At 47.6% G+C, this 23,425-nt stretch overlaps 1 protein-coding gene across 1 annotated transcript in view; it reads left to right on the top strand.

Annotated features, from left to right (window-relative positions):
* Positions 1 to 4,432: 4,432 nt before the first annotated feature.
* Positions 4,433 to 23,425, top strand: part of LOC146172122 (uncharacterized) — a 38,462-nt gene continuing 19,469 nt past the window's right edge. Inside the window, exons 1-2 of the mRNA XM_084585879.1 lie at positions 4,433 to 4,572; positions 7,789 to 7,943. Coding sequence (XP_084442005.1) covers positions 4,459 to 4,572; positions 7,789 to 7,943 — 269 coding nt within the window. The 5' untranslated portion in view covers positions 4,433 to 4,458. The remainder of the gene's footprint in view (positions 4,573 to 7,788; positions 7,944 to 23,425) is intronic.

The following is a 23,425-nucleotide window of genomic DNA, read 5'->3' on the forward strand; positions in this document are numbered from 1 at the left end:
GGCTGGGGGGAAAAAAGGGGGGAGGGAGGAGGGGTTGCTCCCGCTTGGTCTCCGCTCTCTGCCTTCTCCGTGGTTTGTTTTCACGGAGATGACCTTGGTTTCAGCAGTCGCGCAGCGGGGGTGGCGGCTTTTCACCGAAGCTGTTCTTCTGCGCCCCGTTTTCTTTGCACGCAGACGCGGGTACGCTGAGTGCGGCGATGTGCCAGTTCAGTTGGCGTTTTCCCGCCACCGTGGTCGCATCTTGCACTGTGAACGAAGCACCGCATGTAGGTTTTTCGCTGGTGATTATCACGAAGATCGTTTTGTTCAAATTGGAGCGCGAACGTACGAATTTAAGTCTTCGGAGGACTCCGCTCTTGGGCGGCAGCTTCTGCGCAAGGAGGACGTGTTTAAGAAGTTCAACAGTCGCAGGCGTTTTGGATTCTAAGCGAAAAGCCGGCGCGGGCGGAGGGAGCGTCTGCACTTTGGTGAGTGTTTTACTTTTTCCTATTCGTGTTTGTGCCAGTCTTGTACAGTGTGTGTTACAAGGTGAAGCCCGCATGTAAATATTTCTAGCAGACAAACCAGCCTCGTCGGAAAAAAATGGAGGGGGAGAGAGAGAGAACGAGGCTTGTCTCTACGCGGATGCTGGGGCCGATGGAACGCCAGCTGGAATGGCGACATTTTCTTTCTTTTTTTTAACCGGTGACCATTTTTGACGGATTGTTCGGCACAGTGCTGTACTCTTTCGATACGCTACTCGCGCTGAGACGGACACATTATCGAGATCATAATATGCCTCTGTCACACATTGTGGATTATTGAATCTGTGCAGCTCCGCCATTTTTGCAGTGTTTGTTTTTGTTTCCACTCATTTTAGTGCCTATAGTTGGTAATTTTGCTTCAAGTTTTCTGGGTAGTAATGCTTGTGACCTGCGCTTTGCTATTTATATTCACAATGGGATCTTTTACGGCAGCATATATTGTTTATCAGGGAGAAATGAACGATGTGGTAGTGCTGCCGAGCTGTGGAGGCGGCGGTCGATGCCGTCTAAGCAGTGAAAGACAGTGACAACTCATTTTAGACAAGAAATTTCTTGAGCTATGACGTGGAGCAGCGCACAAATGCCTTTGCTCTATTTTTAGGTTAGTATATACCGCAGCTTAATTATGATTTATATTGTTTATTTCAGCATCACATGCGAGGAGTTCCCGGACGTATCAGCGTTTTACGCAAAGAACATCCTGGCGTCATACCTTGCACATGAATTGAAATAAAGCAAATAAACAACCCAGCTCATGTTATGGGTTCACCAAAGATGCATATTTTTTCTTTCTCATTAAAGCGCATTTTTTATTCTGTGTTCCCTTTCCGCTGCGGATTAACAGAAAATGCTGCGTGATCAACGGTTAGCCAGGAGCAGGCACGAGGTGGTTTACATTAATGCAAAAGTAGCACAGCACATATCCTTGCTGCGGTCAGTCAACACATTCTATGTTCTGCTCAACCAATCAACAATTTAGTCAGTTTAGTGTAGGTTAATGAGTGAGTAAGTATAATGGGGCTTAAAAGATCAAGATCTGTTTTGTTCTTTTATGCCTCACTATGCTTATCATTAACCAGCACTGATCAGACAGGATTGTTGATTGGTCGGGCAGAACATAGAATGTGGTGACTTATCGCAGCTAGGAGATGTACTGTACTACTTTTGCATTAATGAAAATCACCCCGTGTCTGCTCCTGGCAAACCGATGGTCGTGTACTATTTTCTGTTGTTCAGGAGTGGAAAGGTAGCAGAAAATCAAAAAGCGTCACTTGCAGAGTTTCTGAAGCATTTGAGCCTGAAATCAACAAAATTTCAGTGGCGCGAATTCCAAAAGCGCTCTTAAGAAACACATGGGCCACTATTTCATAAGCGCTCAACAAGAGGTCAACACTGCATCATCCAAGATGTTGCCGATTATCGACAGACTTTCAACAGTGTGTATTGACACAACGCTTTCGAATTTCTATAGAAACCCTACATGCATTTTTGTAAGGGCGAGACGAGACTGGATCGTGGAAGTCTGATTTTGAACAGCTTCTGTGACCACGCGGTTAAGTTCCGCAGTATCGGGAAGCCCTTCCAGCGACTCCACTCTGGTCTCAACTGCTGCTAGCCTCGCGGTAATATCGGAAACACGTTCCTCGAGAATTTTTTGACTGGCTTTCACCTTCTTGCAACTACTATAAATTTCATGCAATTTGAAAATCGTTTCAGCTTCCCTTTAGGCGCTCAATAGAAAATTCAGCTTAACCACGTGCCCCTTCTGAGCACCTTAAGCTCAGCAACGCACATGAGCAGAGCAAATGACGCGCAAATAGGGGAACGAGAGGACACAAAAGCGCCCACTGACAACAGAAATGACGACTGCATGCACTCAAACGCTGTGAGCACTGTACAGATCTGCACGCCGGAAAGACGCCTGTGACAGGAAGGCAAGGCGAGGACGGAACGAGCGCTCTGGCAGCGGCACCGCCGGCAACACAGCGGCTGCCACCGAGCCTCCGTCAATCGTCCGTTTCCCCCAATTTGGTAACCCCCGCAACCGGGGCCCACAGGTGCACACAGGCATCTCGAAGCAGCCTGGCGTTCTACATTTTAGACGGGAGATCAAATGGCACATCAGAAAGCTCAGTGAGCTCCACAGTAGCCAAACCCGATGACACTGATAGATATAGAAACGGGTATCGTACCCCCACAAACATTTTCGATTTAGCAATAAATATATTGGTGATTACTAATAAACGGCCTTCGTGTTTTCTTTCTCAGGACATACACCGGCCCGAGCGATAAAACAAAAGTTTACGGACCGGTATATAGCGTTCCCGCCACGATAGCCTCACCAGCCAAGGAGGCTCGCTGGTTTATTTTTTTTTTTTTTTTTTGCGCTTGCTTCTCCATTACAGCTACACAGAAGAGGAACAGCCGAAATAAGAAACGCACAACGGGTTCTTCGCGGATTTGGTGAGCACCCCACTTTCTTAGCTGTGGTGCTGAGGATTCTGCGGCGGACGTCTTCACCTCAGCGAAAGGATGTAATGTGGGGGAATACGGGCTAACGGCTGAAGCCGCGGATCCCAGTGCAGCAGGAAAGCGGTAATTTTTCAAAATGGCATGCACTCTCAGTGGCCTCTTTTGTGCACAACGCACCTATTTAATAGCCAGTTTCTGAGCCGCCTCAATGGAGGCACAGAAGATAAGGTGCTACTTTGTATACTGTAGCTTAGCTCTAAATACTGAGAACTTAAGATGCCAAACTTTTTTGCTAGTGTGCTATGCAGAATGCCTAGACATAAATGCCACTCGGGATATCGTCGAGTTCGTGAACTCTTTCAATTAAATAAAATGATGATGTCAAGAAAAGACATTCAGCAAATTCAGTCGATGCAGCAGAACCTAGCGCCGCGCCGCAGCTGGCGAATACAATAGCCGCATGGTCAGCACTTGATAAGAGTTTCATTAATCAGCCTCTGAACGTCGGCGTTTTAAAGCCGTCCAGCTTTACTAGGAGGCACACAAGAAGCTATTGCGTAAAGCACTGCCGTAAATTCATTTCAGTGGCACGTTTTATTCAGATGTTTTTTTTTTTTTTTATTCTCTGTGTGAACAGAAGCTCAAAGTAGGCGGATTTAGAGCCCAACAGAGATCAATATAACCTTCATAATCAGCTCGTAAACTACTCCGTGTGCTATAATATATATCCTAAAAAAATTATTCCTTATACGCGCTTCCCTTTTCTTCTGCCACTTCCAGCTGTGGGAGTAATACGGCAAAAGTATAAAGTTGAACGCACTTCCCTCTTTAAGCGTTGTGGTTTTACGAGTCGCCTCTTATAAGGATATCCCCGGCTAAATAAATAATAATGAAGACATCCGAAATCCGGGTGTTTCTTTCTCTCTTTTTTTAATTCAAGGGTCGTGATCTATTGTAATTTGTGGCTCTCAGGCATCCTTTTCCCAATCCCTGTAAACAAGAAAATAAAGTACGCTATTCATGCACGAGCGTCATGAAGCAGCGAGGATTGGTCCCATTTCACGTCGCCAGAACGTTTAAATCATGACGTTTGACATGACACTCATCTTATAACATATTTTTTTCTTCTCCCTCCACAGTGAACATATGAAAATTGGTCCTTCTCTTCTGCAAAACGTTAAGGAATGAGGAGAAAATGAAAGGTAACTGCCCTTTGTTCATTTCATATTTGCTCAAGCCCCATGCATAATCGGTTAGCGAACTCGGTAAGCAAAGCACGGGAAGCGAAATTAACGAGGACGTCTGAAATGAGTAAATTAGTATATTTTAAATTCGCGCACTATGCGCCTTTCGGGAATTCTTTGCGGCATTTCTCGCGGCAGAATGCTTGACCTTTGAGCTACTTAATCATTCTCGCAAAACATGCCAGCGCAGAATGCAGTTCTCTGTTTTTTCGAGCGCGATGTGGAAGGTTTCGCTAGTTTTGGTTATTGCTGCGACTACAATGATGGACGGAAAGCGTGTGAGACAGTATTATTGGCGCAGACACATGCGCAATTACAGCGACCCTGCGTTGGCAAGTAAAATCAGACTGCTACGTTTTCTGTGACGTGCTCAAGTATTGCGTACATCACCTATAAATTTACGTCAATAACTGCAAGTACACCACGGAGCTTTTCTAGCCTTCAGATTTTAGTTTATTTTCGGTTGTATTTCGGGCGAGTTGTTGATGTGCACGTTGATGATTTGTTTTTATTTCCTTAACTTGACCGTTCGAAGTCAGACTGTCACTTGACAATATATCTCATTTCAAGGTCTTACTTGAAAGCCTGAAGTCCATCGTTTCTAATTCTGCTGTTGCTTTATATATATGAAGATAGGTGAGGATATCGCAGTAAACTCTCACGCAAAAAAAAAAAAAAACTGAAAGAAAGGGATGGCCATGCAAGGTCATATGACTCAGTTGGAGCCGATTTACACATACTGAAAAGAGGATTTGATGACTTGGTCTGACGGCTAACGCTGCAAGTACTTCGTACACAGCAGAGGAGAACCACCAGCCGCAGGTCACAGCTTCAGCACGAGAGATGGATGTCGGAGACTAGCGATGACGATACCCTGGTGCTCAGTGTTCTTTGTCTGCCTTACAATATGCGTTGTATTTCTCAAAATCACCAAGCAGCCCTAGTTCCTTGTAGGCCGTGCATTCAGACCGGCATTGTTATACCCCGTGTGCTTAATATTCTATGGGGCCGAGGCGAACCCATTTCATTATCCCGACGTAACTTTGGAGTGACAGAGTGCCATCAGAGCCCCACTAAATGGTCCCAGTAATATCTGTCGGATATGTCTAGGGCGTGACATTCGACACAGGGACTAGATTCACAGTATTAAAGCCCGACAGTGATCTATCCCATAAATGTACATAACTCGTAGGTGCTGTAGCATGCAGTAGTATTTTAGCTTTGCGGGCGTCGTTTAACTCCTATCGTAAGTGAATAGCTCATCAATGGCGCTGATCTCATCGCCGTATAAAGACACGTCACAAGCTTATCGCCCGCGCAGGCATGAATTACTCATGTCAATTTTGAGTTCTCTTTAGTCTGACCAATAATACAATCTATATTTGCTTCTATTGAGAAACATGAATATTCGAGCCGCTTTGCCGTCACAAGGCTAAACACTGACTGCGACTAAGCTCGGCTAAGCCCTGTTATACAAGCGAAAACTTTGTTATGCTTGACTATGCTGTTTGTAAAGCTAGGTTGACTCGTACAGACAATGACTGAGATGATTGGACTCAGCGCTTCGTCTACGACACCATCCCGACTGTCCCAGCCGATTCGCTCCATCTATAGCAAGAAACGGCGATGCGGCAGTGTATGCACGCTCTTATATATTGCGTTATGTGTTTTTTAAGTATCATCAGATTAATTCCTACGTCAACAATTCACAGTCGAAACACTGGTCCCGGCACGTGGCTCCTCGCGGGATGTTTGCTAACATCAAGCAAACGTCTCGCACTTTGATTTAGGCAAGTGGCGGTACACGTAGTTGCGCGTAGATGCGAGGCGAGCGAGCGCCGCAATCTCCGCGCGCCGTAGCTGCGGCGGTGGGTCACGTGATTCAGCATAGATAACAGGCGAGCGAGCGTCGTAGCTCCGATGGCAAGTCACGTTTTACGTAATGTGACTGGCGCAGCTACACTTTTCAACTTAAAGCTAAATTTTACCGCGCTGATAACCTTTGGTTCGCGCGATGCGCTGCCGTGACGGCCGCTCTCCGAACTCTCTCTAAAGTCATTGGAACTAGAAAAGTACAGCATTTATTTTCCCTTCCCGACCACGTGGCATTGCCGCCATAAATGTTGCAGCGTCTGGCCATAGTTAACGTCAGACAAATACAAACGTTGCGGACTAAGAGGATCCTTAGATCTCTTAGTATTGGAATGTGAAAATAGCCCGGACAAAACAGAAGTGATCACCAAACTTCTCTGGACGGCACGCAAAGAAAGGACAAGGAGAACCAAAATAAAATGTAAGGGGCACTAAACTGCGATGAGGCGGAAGCCCCTATCGCGCGGTGGTCTGAAGCCCTCCACTACAGCACCTCTTTCTTGCTGTTTTCACTCGCACACTCCTCCTTTTCCTTACGGCATGGTTAAGGTGTCCGCGGAGAATTGTGACAGTTACATCGCCTTTTCTTTCCTGCAAAGCAATTTGAAACGCCGCTGATGCCTGCTATACGGTGTCTGATTTTGTGTGCTGTGCGGTGCGGCGTTCGAGGAAGCGCCAAATGAAAATCGATCACGGACGCCTGGATAGTATGGCGCGATAGCTATCAGCCAACATATAAAGCTCCGCTTTAACCGAGCCGTATGAACGTGCCTGCGTGGCCTAGGGATAAAGTGAATGCAAGGATCTTGGCAGGCTGATTGTGATATCGCCCTCCCTTATGAAAGGAGAGGCCCCAGTTGGCACCTCCTGTGAAATGTAATGTCAGGAAGCCCTACGTCCAGGTAGTGCTGGGTCATATCAGCTGGCATGTACCGCCTCCCAAGTAACGAAAGCTTTCCGGACGGACGCGAGTCGCAATCATGAGCCATTAAAAGCTATCGCCTTTGCAAGCAGTCCGACTGGCCAAGGCTGCCGCCGACACCCAGTGACTCTTGGCCTGCACATAAGCTGACGACACACTTCCAGAGCTCTGACATGGACGACTAAACTTGTCTCTGTCTGGAACGAAATAACGTTCATCTCTCTCTCTCTCTCTCTCTCTCTCTCTCTCTCTCTCTCTCTCTCTCTCTCTCTCTCTCATCCTGCAGCGCTTTTCCGCGCGCTGCTGCTGCAGCTGGAGGATGATTGGCAGGGCATAATTCCGAGAGTAATTTGTCGCTCTTATAATATTTAATGCTACGTAGTAAAAGACAAAGAATCGAGAAATATGTCCGCTAATGAGCCCATTTTTAGTGTAGCAGAAATAGAGGAAGTACCTTTTGCCATTACAAGCGGCGGCAGCGGCACTTTGTTGAGGAACACTTCAATCAATCAATCAATCAATCAATAGGATTTTATTTGCCAGAAATATCTGGATGGCCGCCCTAGGCTAAAAGCTGTGCACACAGCTTGACAAAGGTCCAAGGGACCAATACATGGCAGTAATGCTGTTTGGCTGCGCCTGCGAATTTGTGTTAATGACGTATCGACAGGTCGACATTCACGTCCGCAATAGCTTGTGTTCCTTAAATAATAATACTCCTCTCTTACGCCGATCTCTGAACATTACTTTTCAGTTACTTGGCAGTGAAGGAGACCTTGTGCTGATGATGGTATCACAACCATTATGGGTCGCCGAAAACTGGAGGTGCATGATTTCAAAATATGTCTGCACAGAGGTCCCTAATGAAGTCTTCCAACGTAGGCGGTATTTTTGGAAACTGAACTTAACGTGAGTAGACGCAAGTGTCATTTGTACATATACAGATTGTGGGGACCGCGCCAGCCACATTCAAAGTTCCCGCGGCTAACGATGCGCCGCCGCTTAACTCTTCCCTCTCCCCACTCGTTCCCGGGATGGTGGTGGTAACAACTTTTATTGCCACGAAATGAAAGGAATTATTTCGGGCTGGGGCGAGTCTAGGGTGGCCTCCAGTCGGGAGCTACCTCTTGAGCTCGCGTGACGAGGGCCAGTTGCGTAGTTTTCCTTGGGCTGGCCAACAGCTTGTCCCATTCCTCCGCTGAGGGAGCTGGCAAGAGTGTCTTTGGCGGGGGATTGCTGGCGCATTCCCACAGTATATGGTCTTGAGTGGCCTGCGTCCCGTCACCGCAGTGCCGGCATGCAGGGTTGAATTCTCCGTTTGTAATTAACGATAGTCGGTAGGGGCTAAGAATGGCCTTTGTTTGTAGGCGTCTGAGTGTCGTGGCTTGCGCCCGGTCGAGGTCGGGGTGAGGGGCGGGGTACGTGCATCTTAGCTCGCGATAAAAGTTTGTTACCTCCGCGTATGTGCGCGGTGCCTCCAGAGGCGCGTCCGTTCCCGATAGATCTCCCGTCTCCCGGTTGGTTAAGCCTCGGGCTAGACGGTCGACCCCTTCGTTTCCGGAGTTACCCGCGTGAGCCGGAACCCATACGAGATTGATGTTGTGATTGAGAGATCGGTTGCGCAGAATTCGCGCCGCGAGTGCGCTTACAGAATTTTTGGCGAAATTTTGAACGGCGCTTTTTGAGTCGCTTAGAATAGTTTTGGTGTGGGGATCCGCGATGGCCAGTGCGATAGCTACTTCCTCTGCCTCGCATATGGAGCTAGCATGAAATGTTATAGCGTTAATGAAGGTTGACTTTGGAGTGGCCATACATGCCACGTATGCTCCGTTTTTGATGTGCTGAGCTGCATCCACGTACACTGCTTGTGGATCGTCCTCGTACTGTTTCTCAAGGGTCTGTGCCCTTGTCTTCCTGCGGGCATCATGTCTACCTGGTAGCATGTTTTTGGCTATTGGTTTAACAACTAGTCTACTAGTTATGTCAGCCGATAAATGGGATGTTGCGCACACCTCCTCAGTGGGGTGGATGTGGAGCTTGTCGAGAATTATGCGTCCCGCAAGGCTGCGTGACAGGCGGGTCACTTGTGCTGTCTTATGGGCTTCAATTAGTTCAGATAGTGTGTTAAAAATTCCTAACTGCAGTAGTCGATCTGAGTTAGCGTATACTGGTAAGCTAAGGGCCGCTTTGTATGCTGTTCTAATTATGCTATTAAGTGCATGTTCGTCCCTACGACGCAGATGATAGTACGGGCAAGCGTACATGATTCTGCTTATCATAAAGGCTTGGATAATCCTGCACAGGTCGGCTTCTCTCATACCCCTGCGACGTGTGGCAATGCGTCTCACCAGCCCACCTATCTGGTGCGCCGTGACGCGTAGCCGGCGTATAGCTTCTGTGTTCTGCGTATTATTCTGAATCAACATTCCGAGAACTCTGATCGTGGCTACCGGGGGTATCGGATGGTTGTCAATGTGTAACTGGATAGGTTCTCGAGAATCTGGCTTTACCTGTGAAGCTTGTTTGTTCCTTATAACTAATAGTTCTGATTTAGCCGGTGAACAGGTAAGGCCGTTTTCCTGCACATAAGACTGTACCGTGTCGATAGCTCGTTGTAATGAATCTGTAATATCTCCATCGGAGCCAGAATTGGTCCATATGGTGATGTCGTCGGCGTATATGGAATGATGTATGTGTGGGATATCATCTAACAGACGCGGGAGGCCGCTCATAACGATGTTGAAGAGAAAAGGTGAAAGTACGGCGCCTTGCGGTGTTCCTCTCGTCCCTAGTGTAATTTTGTCGCTAACTTTGTCAACGAAATGGAGCGTAGCCGTACGCGCATTCAGAAAGGCAGCGATGTAGTCGTATGTCCGTTTGCCTACGTGTAACTGTGAGAGGTCATTGAGGATGGAAGCGTGTGACACATTGTCGAAGGCCTTACTCACATCGAGTCCCAGGATGGTTCGCGTGGCTCTTATGCGATTTGTATCTAGAATGTCTTGTTGAATTTGCCACATAATGTCCTGAGTCGAAAGACCTGCTCGAAACCCAATCATGGACGGGGGAAACGTGCCTTCCGCATCGGTGTGCATAAGGAGCCTGTTTAAGACAACGTGTTCCATTACCTTCCCGAGACATGACGTTAGCGAGATTGGGCGGAGGTTCCCCATCTCGAGTCTTTTTCCCGGTTTAGGTATGAAAATAATTTTAGCGTGCTTCCATTCCTCAGGGACGCTGCCCTCTGTCCAGTACCTGTTGAAGAGGTCCGTAAGAGCCTCTACTGACTGGTCTTCTAAATTGCGCAACATCTTATTGGTGATGCAATCTTCCCCCGGTGCCGAGGTGGTGTTAATTTTGTTAAGAGCAGCCCTAATCTCTGCTACGGTAAAGACGCTATCCATGCGAGGATTATCCAATCCTGAGTACCCATCTGGCGTGGGTATATACTGGGAGGTGTTAATGTATTTATCTTTTAAAGTGGTCATGAGCTCTTCGTCGGTGCCTTGGAAAGATTGCGAGATCCTATGTAGGTTCTTGTGGGAATCTGCCTTAGTTCTCGTAGGGTCCAGTAAATGTCTAAGTAAAAACCACGTGTTCTTGTTGCCCAGTTGCCCATTAAGGCGGTCGCAAGTCTGATGCCACTGTCCTCGGCTAAGTTCCCACGAGTAAGCCTCGATTTCCTTTTCAAGCCGGGTTAGCCGAATTTTTAAACGTCGGTTATGCTTATTTTTACGCCATCGAGCATGGATACTTCCTTGTGCTTCAATCATGTGCACTAGCTTAGCGTCCGGACTGGGATTGCTGTCCTCAAGGGCAACAGTTTTTGAAGTGTTTGCGGCGTCTTGCAACAGACGCTCCGTCCATTGTCTTAAAGCTACTATACTTTCCGCTGGCCTTTGCGAGCGGACGTATCTAAAGGCGTCCCAGTTCGTGTGCTTCACTTCCTGGCGACGCATTTTGCAATGCGTAGCTCGGAAAGTGGTACATAGTACATAGTGGTCGCTTCCTATGTTTGTATTTAGGTTTTCCCATCTCGCATCGGGGATATTTCTGGCAAAGGTAAGGTCAGGGCACGTATCCCTGGTTACACTGTTACCAATGCGCGTAGGTTTATCAGGGTCGACGAGTAAGGTATGCCCTAGCGCCTGGGCTGTCTCCCATAATTTAGTTCCCTTTCTACTGTTAACTGAGTAGCCCCATTCTGCATGGGGTGCGTTAAAGTCTCCAACAGTCAGCAACATTCCATTATGAGCGGCTACATGCGCCTTACGGAAGAGTGTGGCTATTTTCGTGCTGTTGTCTTTAGGTGGACTATATACGTTTAGAATGTAAAGGGGAGATTCTGTTCGTTTGTTCGGCAGGATTTGTATAAATGTATGAGAGACCTCCGGTATTTCCAAATCTAATTGGTTTGCAGTTAGATTACGGTGTACAAGTGTAGCTGTGATCGGACGGCACTCAGCCGACACTTTCTCATTGTATGCTGTATACCCTGCAAGCTTTACTTCTGTATTCGTCTCTTGAAGTGCTATGACTACCGGCCTGTTTGTTTGGGCCAAAACTGCATATTCCAGAGCCTTGCGCTTGGCTCGGAATCCCCTGCAGTTCCATTGCCACACTATAACAGGTGTACTAGCCATCGCGTATCGGGTAAGGTTCCGCTCGCGCGGGTTGCAATACGCTGGGTCGGAGAATGCTGCTGGGGGACGGACGCGCCGAAGCACCGTCAGCTGGGCGTGAGAATGCTGTGTTGGCGGGAGGCAAAGAGCCTGCATTTGGCGTTGGAGATATCAGATGGCTAGGGGATGCTAGTGCGTTAACCCTGGTTGTAAGCGTGTCGAGTTTAGCTAGGACAGTTTCGAAAGTAGTCGGAAACTTTTCCATTGTGTCAGTTACTTTGTTAAGCTGTGGTATTAATTTCTGGATAGTTTCCTCCACCTTGGCTAGTCTGTGGTCTATTTTTGCAAATCTCTCTTCATAATTACTCTCTAAGTCATCTGTATCTGGCCGAGGTACCGAAGGTGCCTTTCGTTTGTTACGGCGGTTTTGATCTACTTCCATGTCCTCATTGCGGCTGACTTCAAGGCGAGCGCAAGCCACAGACGACTGTTCATTTTTTGATTGCGCATTTGCAGTTTCTAGCTGTTTGATTTTTGCGTTAGACTGAGCTAACTGTTGTTGCAGTTGTCGGACTAACTCTGCCAGCTCCCTTACCTGTGGGTCGGGTGCTCGGCGTTGCTTGTCTGTAAGTGGAGTCTTCCATGCCAAATGTTTGGCAGGTCTTCCTTCTTCTCCGGAGTTGGAGTTGATCCGCGAGCTGCGTCTCTGGGACGATGACCTGCTCCTATCTCTGCTCCCACTGCGTCCACGTAGAGGGGGAAAAGAGTCATCTCTTGGTTCCTGCAGCTGAAGTGGTGGACTTGTGGCGAGGTCAGTTGGGGGACTGCTGCTTTGCAGTGGCGGGAAGGATTCATCCCTTGGAGGTGGTTGTTGGTGGCCGCGTTCTCGGGGACGGGACTGGCGGCCGCTTGGCGAACTGTCTGGGTCAGTGGCAGTGTCCGTGGGGGACTGTGAAGATTTGCGCCTGTGGCTAGACACGAAGCGGTATTTGCAGCTTCTGCTGCCTGTTGGATGTGAGCCTTTGCATACGATGCACATGGCTTGGCAGGTAGGTGGTTGGCCGGCTGGTGGGGAGTCGTGAGCGACGCCGCAGCGGCGGCATGTAGGTATTCGTGGTTGGGGGCACACGTCCGCTCGGTGACCCAGCTTGCGACAGTTGAAGCACGCCTCCGGACGAGGCTTCAAAGGGAAGACTTCGAAAGTAAACCCCAAGTACCGCACGTATCGGGGCAGCTCGGTGTTGGCGAACGTAACGACGAAGTGCTGCGTCTTGCCCATACGACGCGCAGCAACGATGGGGAGATCGGGATTTCGAGCGCGGAGCTCAGCCAGGATCTCGGCATCGTTTTCGTAACTGTAGGCTCGGTACAAAATCCCCCGTACGGAATTGTCCGGGGCTGGGGCGTAGGCGGCAACCGGGACTACTGTCTTGTCGATGGTGATGGTGCCGATCTTGGCGTAAGACACTGCACGGGCATTGTCAGGCGTGCTCACTGTGATGGTGTTGTTAGTGGGGTGTATGCGGACTTGGTCGGCAGTAATCGCTAGGCGGTGGTCGACGTTGGCGGCTGCGTAGATAGCAAGTGCAAGTCGTGCGGGGCCTACGGTGTGAAGGTTCAGCGTGCCCTGTGGACGGAGGACGATCTTGAGGTGTTCCGAGGGCAGGCGGGGCAGAGGACGCTTTTTGGTCAAAGGTGGAGGGCGTCCGCGTGTCCGCGGATTCGGTACAGTCGAAGTCGTGGCTGGCGTCTGGGCCTCGGCAGGTTGTTTCTTGGGCGGAGATGGTCTTCGGTACCGGCGTTGCATCTCGAATGCCGTCCATGAGCCATCGGATAACTCCGCGGCGGTAATGTCGGTGCCTTCCACAGTGTAAGGCATAGTCAAGGCGGTGTTGGGCTTGGCGGGACGCGACGTCGCCACCGCCGCTGCGCGCGAACGCGCCGATGTCGTGAGGCAGCGATAGGCTTAGCTGTCGCAGCTGTTGCGGCCAAAAATATTTGGTCGAAAAATCATCAAACTGCTTGCCTTGGTCTGGAAATCAGCACACCGGGTCCGGAGCGATAGACGAACGTCCAGGGCAAAGTTGGTGAACGCAAGTGGCAAGAAATACGAAATTTTGCTGTGAAATCACGGAGCTCATGTGAGATGCGTCCGCTCGCTCCACGATCCTGTAGATTCAGCCTCTCGTTCCCGGGATAACCGGTCCCGCGCGAGGGGGCTATAAAGGAAGGCACGCGCCGCCGTCTCGTCTCTTCGCTCCTGGCTCTTCCCTACCGAGACGACCTGCGGTTCGCTGCCTGCCCTCCCGGACGACGACTCCGCACGACCCCCGCACTGCCTTGGACGACCCCCTGATGGAGTGAGATTAAAGATGTTTGTTACACGTCCCGCTGTGTATTTGTCTTGCGCATCCCTCGGGCAGAGGAATCGCTCACAAGGTATATATATATAGGATGTCACACAACTTTCTCTATTATCTGTTTTTAGAATAAAATAGATAATCGGGAAAGTTGTGAGCCATCCTGTTTGAATTTCCCTGGCCCGTTAGTCACAAGCAAACTATGTCTATATATATATATATATATATATATATATATATATATATATATATATATATATATATATATATATATATATATATATTTCAGTATTGCTATCATTCATAGAAACTTCCTGCTGAACAAACGGAGTGTAACAAGGAATTAGAAAGTATTGTATTAGAATTGGCGCCCTTTACGGGAAGATTTGCGCGCTCATTATCGAGACCCAGTGGCAAGCTTCAAAGGCGCACTACAAGCGGGCTAGACCGATAAAAATTCTCGGAATCACCAATCAATGGGGCTGTAGGCGCCATAACCTCATTTGCGCAACATTAGTAGGATGCCTCAGTACGCGAGTCTCATAGCATGAACCACGCCTCATGCATGATAGCGGCAATCTCCTTATACTTCACCGCTTCATACATAAGAGACAAAAAGGCGGCGTTCATATGGTGGCCCGCCGAGGTATTGCGAGCGCCGTGATCGAAACACTCATGACCGCGCCGGAGACACCTCGTTTTCCGATACATGAGAAACAAAGAATGCTATGACAGGCAAAAATCGATGAATATGAGCTGCAGCTGACGTCAGGTCGTGTACTATCGGGGACAAAAGTCTGTGGACCACGCAAACAGCAACCAATAACTTTCATATCCCCCAGTAGTCTCGGACCATATACTTGTCGATGTGAGAATTGGAATTTAGTTGTTTCATATGTGCTAGAGCAGATAATTCGTTTACATTGTGCTTCTAGTCAAAAATCTCCGGGCGCGCGGTCCAAAGACTTGTCCCCAAATAGCATGTGGAAATTCAAATTCGTAGTTGGTGGTTGGTGGATGAGTACATGGTCATCGCCTTTATCGTTATATTCTTAATATTTTGCGTAGATGCGTTGAACGTAGGTAATGCCCCCGCTTGTCTTTTAGGCTTATCAATAAGCCATTTCATGCCCTGAACTCTGTGTTTCAAGCCGACTAGAGTGCAAGTAAGTATTTTAACACTGTTCTACCGCGGTTGCCACGTTGTTAAGCCCATTTGTTTTTGCTTTTGTTTCTTGCTCAGAAAATACCACCCCTTTGACGCAGTGTTAAACAAGGTTTTTACTCTGAGGAAGTCAGAAATATTTAAATACGAACATTTTGAGTTAGAAGAGCGCAGTAAAAGTCCTCGTAGCATTGTATACTATTAGTACGCAGCTGAATGCGCTAACTATCAACCTCGTTGAATAATATTGAAAAATTAATTTTACCCTTACGTAAATATGATCTCAGTTTGAAAAGGTTTCTGGTACCTTGTAAGCACTAGCCACAAAACTGTAGTCAGACACTCTAATAGCGCTGTTAAATAATCAAAATTCCATTCTCGTGACCGGTGCAGCAGAAAGTATTTTGGGTCACACGCGGGCTAAAGCAAAGCCGGGCGGCAGCGAAGAACCCTTGCCATGCTTTTGAGCGAAGTCACAGAGCTGCCGGGATGTCACGCGTTCTTTTCGCACTGTCCGGCTGGGAGCAGCAAGCGGGCAAAGTAAAAAGGGGAAAGAGTACGTGCGCGCCCCGGTTGACGCGTAGTGGTATAGGGAGTGGCTAGCACTCGTGGCAGCGCTGGTTTGCTTTCACCCGTGAGCGGTACCAAAATCGCTTGCGGCGCAGCGGTGACAAGTACGATATTTGTTGGAAGCCTAACAACTGATATCGACTATGCTACGATGCGCTACAAGCGTCGAGATAAATGAGGAGCATGACTGCACTTGTTATAAGGCTAACAATTCAAAGTTAGTGAACGAGCATTTTAGAGCGTTTTTGTTGCGTTTGGATGCACACCACAGTGGACATACCATACTGAAGCGTGCGCGATTTTAACTCAAAAAGCCAATTTTTTAATCTCGCTCAGATTCTTAGGTGACACTCCCTTTTTTAGAAGGAGGCTAGCAATGTCATTATCGATGTGCACATCGGGCGTCTCTGACTCTGTGTAAGGTGCGCAGGGCACTTTGTATTGTTCTTCACTAATTGTCTGCCTTCATGTATGCTGTTTGTTAGCGTCATGTTATTGCTTTTCGTTCTACATGATTGCATTGTTGGTTTCTTCAATAAACGCGCATTTTAGATAACGCGTACTCCTACCAATGGCGTTTATTCAAATGCTGGTAGTATTACTGAAATAAATAAAAAAATAGGTCAGCTTTTTTTCTACCGCTAATGCCCTGATATTGTAAAGACAATTTCGGTGACTGTCACACAAACAATAACAGGAGCTATTGCTACATCATCAAATACACAAATGTCGTCTCTATTCTATGAATAAAAAATTACTATCGAGCGTTAAAGGGACGCCGTGACGTTCGCCAGTCCACATATTCCAGACGGCCTCTAGGTTCTTTATACCTTTCCGATGCCATAAAACCCAATCATAACGGCGAAATTGTAGCGCCTAATAGTTTAATCAATATCAATAACCAGTGTTTTGGCACCGATGTGAGCGACGCTATACGGCGTAGTTCGTTAACGGATATGACGTTTCCTTGAAGTACTCATAAAGATAGAGACTTTAAACTCATGTAAATGCGGTGTTGTCAAGAAGCGCGATGAAGCGTCTGCTTGCTCTGATGATGGTGACGGTGGCTTTGCCCTTTGTAGCGGGCCTCCGCTGCCTTCTTGCGCGGCGAAGCCAAACATTTAACAAAAAAAAAAGGAACAGAGAGAAAAAAAAAAAAGAAATGTCCGCCAATTCGCCGTCCAGGCTCTACAGTCGCAAGCACAAAGGGGACACAGCTTTTGCCAACCACCGCCGAGGTCGCAGGGCTCCCCGTTGCCACCAGAATTCGAGACGCCGCTTTGGGGTCGCCCCTCCCGCAGGTTCCTCAAATCTCAAGGTAGTTGACAGCGTATTCGGATCTCGGAGGTCGGCAAAATCACGTGGCTGGTCGTTTCTGCCGACGCTCCACAGATGGCACAAGTTGTGTGGAGATCGCTCGTGGAGCGCGCTCGCTTGCCACACCCGAGTCTGCAGCACTCCGCAGCGAGCTTCCGCCAGCAGGGAGTTGCCATTAGCCGTTCCTGGCAGATAACCTCTTTGCTGGCCCTGTACAGGTCTAGAGCACGATGGTCTAGAGTTGACTTCGCCTTAGCTTCTAATTTGCTGGCCGTTGGGTTCACCTCAGCGACACCCCCGCAAAGATGGTGTGGAGCAGCGTCTGGTGGGCTAGGCTAGCTTTGGGCAGATGGAGATGCCTCTCCCATAGCACAGCTTCGAAGCATCGTTACCATGGTAACGACCCTACCAAAACGCGCGGCTACAGGCTGTGTTGGACAGGCGCCATGGTGAATAGCTTCCGATACGTCAGCAGAAAGCTGCGTTTCTCATAGGTTCCGCCCGAGTCGAGCACTGTACGAGCGAAATGGGAGAGGGGCTCCCTCTCAAACCGGCTCAGACACGCTGTTATTTTTTTCTTGTATTTAAAATTTTATAAACCAAATAACTCTCGTTTCCGAACGCCGATTTTTGTAATTCATTTTGAGCTGACATCGACACGTTGCAAAAAAAGCCTATAGTTTGTCTGGAATTAGCGGCCTGACGAACGTCAATGTGCCCCTTTAATGGCTTCCAGTGCCTGACTCCCCGTCCGGATCCTCGTCCGCGTACATTCTACTCGCTTTCTCAGTAATCCTTCATTTATGCCTCTGTTCTCGCACACATCCCTAAGCAAGCACTCTTAGCTACCACGTAATGTGAAGGACTATTCGACATAAAGTCCCGCTTTTAAAAAGCCGTACATCTAAACGTGTTTTCGTAACCTTGGGGCTGCGTGTCTAACTCGGGATGCATGGGTCCTGGGAGGGCTGGATTCTCACCTCACCCTTTCATCTCAAAGCCGATCGAAGTCCGAGTTGGCAGCGCTTGGAAAATCGGCCTCATCATGTGGTGTCGCGACGTCAGAAAACCCAACCACCAGCCAGTGCACGGGCATGTCGCCTGCCAGCCACCGCATGTCAGATGTATGCCTGTGTTTTATTTTTGTTTTTGTTTTTTCGCTCCGATGCCGACACCATGTTTTCTGAGGAGCGGTACATTTAACGCTGTTGCGTTAATAAATTGCAATCGGCAACGTTTTAAAAATGGACAGTGCTTCAAAACCCACACAGCCAGACACCGCTAATGGAAAAAAAAAAGGCGAAAAAAACGAGGACGAGAATAAGCAAAAGACAAGACAGGCGCAATCGTATTTTTACACCGTTGTATTCCATTAGAGATTCACCAACCAACTCGAAACAAAGTTTTACTCCAACCACGCAGCGAGATTGAAGATGCGTGATTTTAATGTTCAATTTTTCGAGCCACATTTCTCATTGAAACATTTAAAAAGGATGCTAAGCTTCTATGTTAAAGGTCTTCATAATAGCGGATATTGTCTCTAAAATGAAAATAAAACACGATTAGGTAGCTTTAGTTGACTGTCGAATACATAGTGTAAATAATGTGCATATTTTCCATCTTGCTGTAAAATCCACCTGAGCAAACCACCACGAGGTATTTCTGAAAGATTTAAACGACAAATCTCCAGACAGACAAAACAATTGCCCAGTATATGCACTAATTCATTCTTGCCGCATAGTCAAGACTACGGCGACCATGCATACTCCGGCCTCCCTTGCTAGCATAACTAATATTTCATGGCAGCTTGTGTATTCAATACTTATCGAGGGAGCCATGAGCCACTGGCAGCAAGGAGAGCATACTCGAATTCTTTAGGTTGGTCAATATGAAATAAAATGCAATCGTGAAGATAAAGGATTAGGAAGTTGTCGAAAAAGCAGCCACAATCCTTCGATGGAATCCAAGCCCACTATCCCAAAATTTCGCGTCTGGTGCTCTACCACTGAGTACGGTGACGCCTGTTTAATCTTTCACTTTTGTAGGCATTTATGATACGCGTAGCCTATCCTTGAGTGTTCGCCAATGCCACTCACGATAGCGGCAGACGTGGAGCGTCCTGTAATACCGCGAGCGCCACTTAGGAACGTGATCTAAAGAGGAGGGTGGGAGCTGTGTCATAACTCCCTTACGCTCATCATCATCATCATCAGCCTGACTATACCCACTGCAGGGCGAAGGCCTCTCCCATATTTCTCCACTTAACCCGGTTCTGTGCTAGCTGCATCCACTTGACACCTGCGAACTTCTTACGCTACCTATGCACAACGGCTGCGAGGTACAAAGCTGTCGTTAAGCTAATCAGCGAGGAAAAAAAATGTAGGGAGGAGGAGGGTGTACATTCAAGCTGCCACAACAGGCCCCTTTTAAACTCTATACATAGATATTTCCTGTCCAAGCATAAAATCGCACTAGGGAAATGCTTGTGCCATGGATGGTGAATTGCCGTTATTGTGGTTAGCCAGACGTTATTCTAGTTTAGTTTTAGTGTGTGTCGCTTGTAATTTGTTAACGTTCTAGTAGTGTATGTCGTATGCGGCACAGGAGCAAACTCCTGTTTACCCTTCGTTGACCCATGTGTCTGCCCGAGATAATTCTGATGTGCTTGCTCGCTTAGGAGTGAGAGCGTATATGGCGGTATCGCATAGTGGGGCGCGGTAATAAGAGGCAGGAACTTGTTCCAAAAGAAATTGTTTTCCATCAGATAAAGATAAGCGAAGAGAGGATAACCAATGGTCGCTTAGGGTAACAAACTGGATTCCAAGGGAAGAAAGCGTAGCCGGGGGCGGCAGAAAGTTAGGTGGGCGGATGAGGTTAAGAAGTTCGCAGGGGTCAAGTGGATGCAGCTAGCACACCGGGTTAAGTGGAGAAATATGGGAGAGGCCTTCGCCCTGCAGTGGGTACAGTCAGGCTGATGATGGTGATGATGATGATGATGAGATAAAGAAAAATAGTTTCAAACGACGGTCGAGTGGTCTCAGGCATTGGGGAACTTAGCGCCATTTACAGACTATTTTTACCTGCGCTGGTTCGACCCCCATTCGGAAATTGTTTTTTGGCCGGGTAATATTTGGAAGTTAAATTTCGGGGTAGGTAAGAAAGGTTCGTCTTCATATTCTGCTTTCTGCTCACCCTCGCATTCACCGCACATTTGGAAGTTAAATTTTAGAGTAGAAGAAAGGTTCGTCTTCATATTCTGCTTTCTGCTCGCCCTCGCGTTCCGCAATTTCGGGAAGATGTTCGCCTGATTAAGCCGAGAATGTGAACTAAAAGTAGTGTCTGGTTTATCATGTATTCTCTCTTTACGCTTTCAAAAATAAACGTTATTAGGAGCGAAATATATAACTCTAACATATTAATGCTCCTTGAAGCTGGTTTAGTGGACATCTTTGGTGAGGATATGTACGCGCCGTGGTTCATGTCGCATACAATTCATGAAAAACGCGACTTTTGTCTAGCATATAGCATATGGCGTTCACTGACTCTCATGAATAATCCCCCTGTACTTGACTGCGGCACAACATAGGGTTGGAGGATGAACGGAAGTTCACCATACCTTAATCAGATTAACCGCTGGGTCACGGGGGTCGGCCGACGCCTCTGGCTGGATCATTTGACGGACATATACTGTTGTAGAGGAGGAAGGGAAAGTGGCGACGCCCGCATCACGCGACCTAACACTGAGGGGGTGGAGCGGCAGCATAGATGCACCCAGTGAGACAGTAAGACGGTGAAAGAGGGTCGTGTCAGTTGCAGACGTGGCGGTCGTCACTGGGCAGCGTTTCACAAGCCTATGTAACTCCGGGGTGAGCAGTCGTGGGTCGTTAATCGCCCTCAACTTCGGCATCTCTCCCCTCGCATTAGTTTCACCTCAGCCTTCACGGACAGCAGACGTGCACGCGCGGTGCTCCCTGGGCCTCGGCTGCGAGCCGCTCGACGGGTCGTGAAGCTGCTTGTGCTTACCACCGCGCTTTAACTGCCGCTCCCCTTGAAGAGCATTTCCCTCTCTCTTCTCTTTTTCTCTCCACCTATGATCCCACCCCAGACCTTTCGGCCGCAGAGCAGTGCATTGTAAAGAGGTGCCTATTTTTTATCATTTCTGAAGATGGTGTAAGGAAACTGCGCCGCGCGTTTGCTCAGCGTCGCAATGGATGAAGCCGGCCTGTCAGGCACTGCGGCGTAAGTTCGCCGTGCTTGACGTGCAGAAGTACCACGGTTAAACAGGACTACGCACCTACTTCGCATTTGATTAAAATGCAACTCGAACGTGATTTTTTTTTTCTTAGGTTGTGCTCGACTACAGAGGCGCCGGTTGACTTTACGGGGGCGCTTCACTCGTGTGTTTATGGATTCTTTAGCATCACAAATTCTTTTTTTTTTTCAGCCAGCGAAATTAGACCATTATGCAGTAGCATCAACTGGCCCCGTTTGAAGCCTCGACAATGCCATAGAAAAGTGTTGTGAACTGCTTCATGAAAGCATTATTGAATCAGATAGCTGCCTGCAGTATGCCAATTCTGCAAAATGGCATCGTTTCGGGCTACCCGGTGCGGTTTTATTTTCGTGAGCCAGCTTAAATGTTTGCATACGGAAATAGGATGAACAACGGGACACAGATAAAAGCACAGAGGCGTAGTCATTTTCCGTGGTTAAGCATGCGTTCGAGTACAGGCTATACAAACGTCTGTAGAGTTATCTCCAGAGCTGTAAGGCATGTCGAAAAACCTGAAACTTTATTATTGACAAAAAAAGAAAAACACTGATTAGGCGAAAGGCTTTCGTGACGTTCACCTTCTACATTTTTTTACCTACTGTAGCCAGCACTTGGTACTCTCTATTTTATGTTGTCTTCCAAATTGGGCATGCATACATGCCTACCAAATGTTACTAGCACGTACAATAATTTGGCATAGTAGTCTCGCGTGCCTCAGTAGACAATATTTTAGCTGTGTATGACGATTTAAGGCTCATTACAAGAAGGTTTATGCTCAATTTTAGAGGTCCCTGAGGACAAAAATTTCAGTTGGCCTACATTAAGAGGCTATCGCACTCAAAGGCGCAAGATGCATTTTTTACTGATAAACGGAGTTTCTAGGCTACAATACATAGAGTGATAAAAGCTCAACATGGATATTCCTATCCTCGGAATTTTTCGGAAGCAAACTCTGATTTGTGCGCCACAGCTTTTTTTTTTCTCGTGCATTCCTGGTGCTACGCGAACGTGATTCACATCCAAACAGCGATCACGATTTTGAATGCAGTGGCTTGAAAGATTTTTAATTCAATTTTGCCTTAAGCAAGGTGTTCTTTGTTCGGCACAGATGTCAATTATAGCCAGAAAGCACTCCAGAATGAAATTTTACTATCAAGAAAGGTTTCGATGCAGTGATTGTCAGGATCAGAAGTAGTAAATCGGGGCCGACGGAGGCAGCCATACCAATTCCGGTGGTTACAAAGTGGGCTTGCCAGTATTTTTGCCACCGAGTGGTTGTTTTTACAACTACTGCTCTTTAGCGCTAGTAGCGGTGCTTCCCGCAGCAATACCTGTTCGTTCGTTTCTGTTGATTTCGCTATCAATCAATAACCTTAGGTGTTTGATTTTTGTGTTTTCAGGTGGCAATGAGTCACAGTATTTTGAGATGATTTTGACTGCTAATGGTACTTATTGCGCCGAATGGCAATGGTTTATATTTTAGCCTTTTTAAATACACAATCCTGAAATTTTTTTATTCATTTATTTCATTTTTCATGTGCTATTATTAGATATCAATCACTAAAAAATGCCGATGTCCGGATTAGTAGTATAAACGGTGTCCACCTTCCACGATTGGTTTATGAAAGAGCTACCTGCTAGCTGCATGGTTGGCAGGCAGAAGAGAAGGAAAGCCGCTTTCTCCACTTGAATGGGATAAATAAACTAGTCAAAAGAAAACTTAGCGAACGTTAAAGGATACGGCCAACCCTCAGTAAGGCAGACCGCAGGCTCAAATCCTGCCATGCCAGGAATGGAAGAAAAGAACGAATTATGATTAACACTCTAAATCAAAAAGAAGTAATGAGGCAACGTTCAGCCTTGACAGTTCTAGAATAAAGCCCGTGACGGGCCGCAGGAAGCGCCGCTTGTGTTTCAGTTGAGGCTGGTCGTGTTTTTCTGCGCTTGCTGCTGTTTCTTGGCAGTATTCCGGCAGGGAGCAGCGCTCTTTTTGAGGAGGCCATTCTGTAATCTCGAGCTGAATAGACACGGTGGAACAGTCTAGAGCTGTACTACAGAGCAGGCTGCGGCATCTGATATTTCTA

This window comes from Amblyomma maculatum, unplaced genomic scaffold (genome assembly GCF_055883805.1).
Source record: "Amblyomma maculatum isolate TAMU_Amacu unplaced genomic scaffold, ASM5588380v1 scaffold_13, whole genome shotgun sequence".
NCBI lineage: Eukaryota > Metazoa > Arthropoda > Arachnida > Ixodida > Ixodidae > Amblyomma > Amblyomma maculatum.